Source organism: Aplysia californica, unplaced genomic scaffold, assembly GCF_000002075.1.
Source record: "Aplysia californica isolate F4 #8 unplaced genomic scaffold, AplCal3.0 scaffold00216, whole genome shotgun sequence".
Classification (NCBI taxonomy): Eukaryota; Metazoa; Mollusca; class Gastropoda; order Aplysiida; family Aplysiidae; genus Aplysia; species Aplysia californica.
Window position 1 is genome coordinate 488,822 of NW_004797486.1, and position 1,575 is coordinate 490,396.

Genomic DNA, 1,575 nt, shown 5'->3' on the forward strand with positions numbered 1-1,575 from the left:
GGGGGGGGGGAGTGTGCATAGCTCCGCCAGTTCATGAGTTGCATTGCATCCCACACGTGACAGTCTTCAAGTCCTTGAGGTCGTATTCATTTGTAGCTTTTCCTTGCTTACTATATCATCTTCATCATCTCTCTTCTTAGATTTTGTCGATCGAGATGTGGGTTTAGCAAAATTATAATATCCACTACTAAAAACCCTAACGTGAGCTAAGCCTTCGAAATGATTATGATCTATTTATTGAGTCTTGAGGGACGTGAAATGTCAGAAAGCCAAACCAAAACTTACACCAGCGAGCATGCAAAACATTAGTCGTTCGCCCGGAGAGGGCGAGAGAGGGAGTGAAAGAGTGAGGGGGGGAGGAAAGAGGGGAGAGAGAGGGAGGGAGGAAAGGAGGGGGGGGGTCCTTACTATGTTATTCTGTCCCTGTGGAGCAAAATAGAATATAATGATCATAAATCAAAATACCACTTTTATTATCTCCCTATGGAACTTTCAGTTATGACAGCAAGTGAAATTTTGAATCATTAGTATTGAAGAGAAAAAAAAACAATATCACATAATCCATATGTCAGCTCAATACAATGTATACAATGTTTTAAACATACCACGACTGGTCTCCAGCGCCCGGGGTGTAGCGGTTAGACGATACGTTGTCCCAAGCAAGAAACCGGGGCCGAGTTCGATTCCCGAGTGGGGAGAATTTTTATTTAACATCTCGGTCTTTCTGCTGGGACATTGTGTCCCTATCAACCCGGGTTTGGCCCTGACAGACAGGGTCGGAAGCCAGACTCCTATATGATCTAAATTGTGTTGATGGAGGCGTAAAAATATTCCTCTGAGAAAAAAACACCGAAACATAATATTGCTCGACGCCAGGAGTTGCTGTGCAGTTCATATAACGACACTCAAAAGCGAAGCACATTTGATTGCTCGACGCCAGGAGTTGCTGTGCAGTTCATATAACGACACTCAAAATAAGCGAAGCACATTAGTTTGAGAGTACATCTATCTATCTATCTATTGATTAATTCATTTTGAAATGTCAGTTTTCAAATTTTGGTACCTTTTTTAAAATAATTTGTCTCAGCCCCATGCTAGACGAAGAACCATGGGGAAATCGCGGGGGATTGGGGGGGGGGAGACTATTTCGTGTCCAGTGAATGGATTTTAAACGTCAGCCGAAACATGAACTCATGAACAGATACTCACCTTTCTTATCATTGAGGTAATTGTTTCTGTATTGAGAGCGACTTCATTGGTCGTTATGTATGGGTTGCTGAGGTCATAGCTGTTCGTTTTGGCTGTGGAGATAAGAGAAGTAAGCAAAACAAGAAACTACAGGATGTTTGTTACTATACATCGCCGCGCCGCGGAGTGTGGAATGGGCGATCGAGGTTCTGTCCAAATTGTATAAGAGAGGGTTTATTTTGAACGTGCCATCCAGGGTTCATTATTGTTCCTAATTCGCAGAATACGTTTCAAACTCAAGCAAAGATTAAAAAAGGGAAAGGCTGATAGACTTGGAACGGGGTTGGGGGGAGATAGGAGGGAGAGGGAGGGAGAGAGAGAGAGAGG

The 1,575-nt window shown here is 43.3% G+C and overlaps 1 protein-coding gene across 1 annotated transcript in view; it reads right to left on the minus strand.

The window, feature by feature from the left end:
• LOC101855794 (ferric-chelate reductase 1) overlaps positions 1 to 1,575 on the minus strand; it is a gene marked incomplete in the record, with an annotated part of 34,839 nt that overhangs the window by 3,474 nt on the left and 29,790 nt on the right. The window contains 2 exon segments of the mRNA XM_013083176.2: positions 409 to 423; positions 1,210 to 1,301. Of these exon segments, the coding sequence (XP_012938630.1) occupies positions 409 to 423; positions 1,210 to 1,301 (107 nt within the window).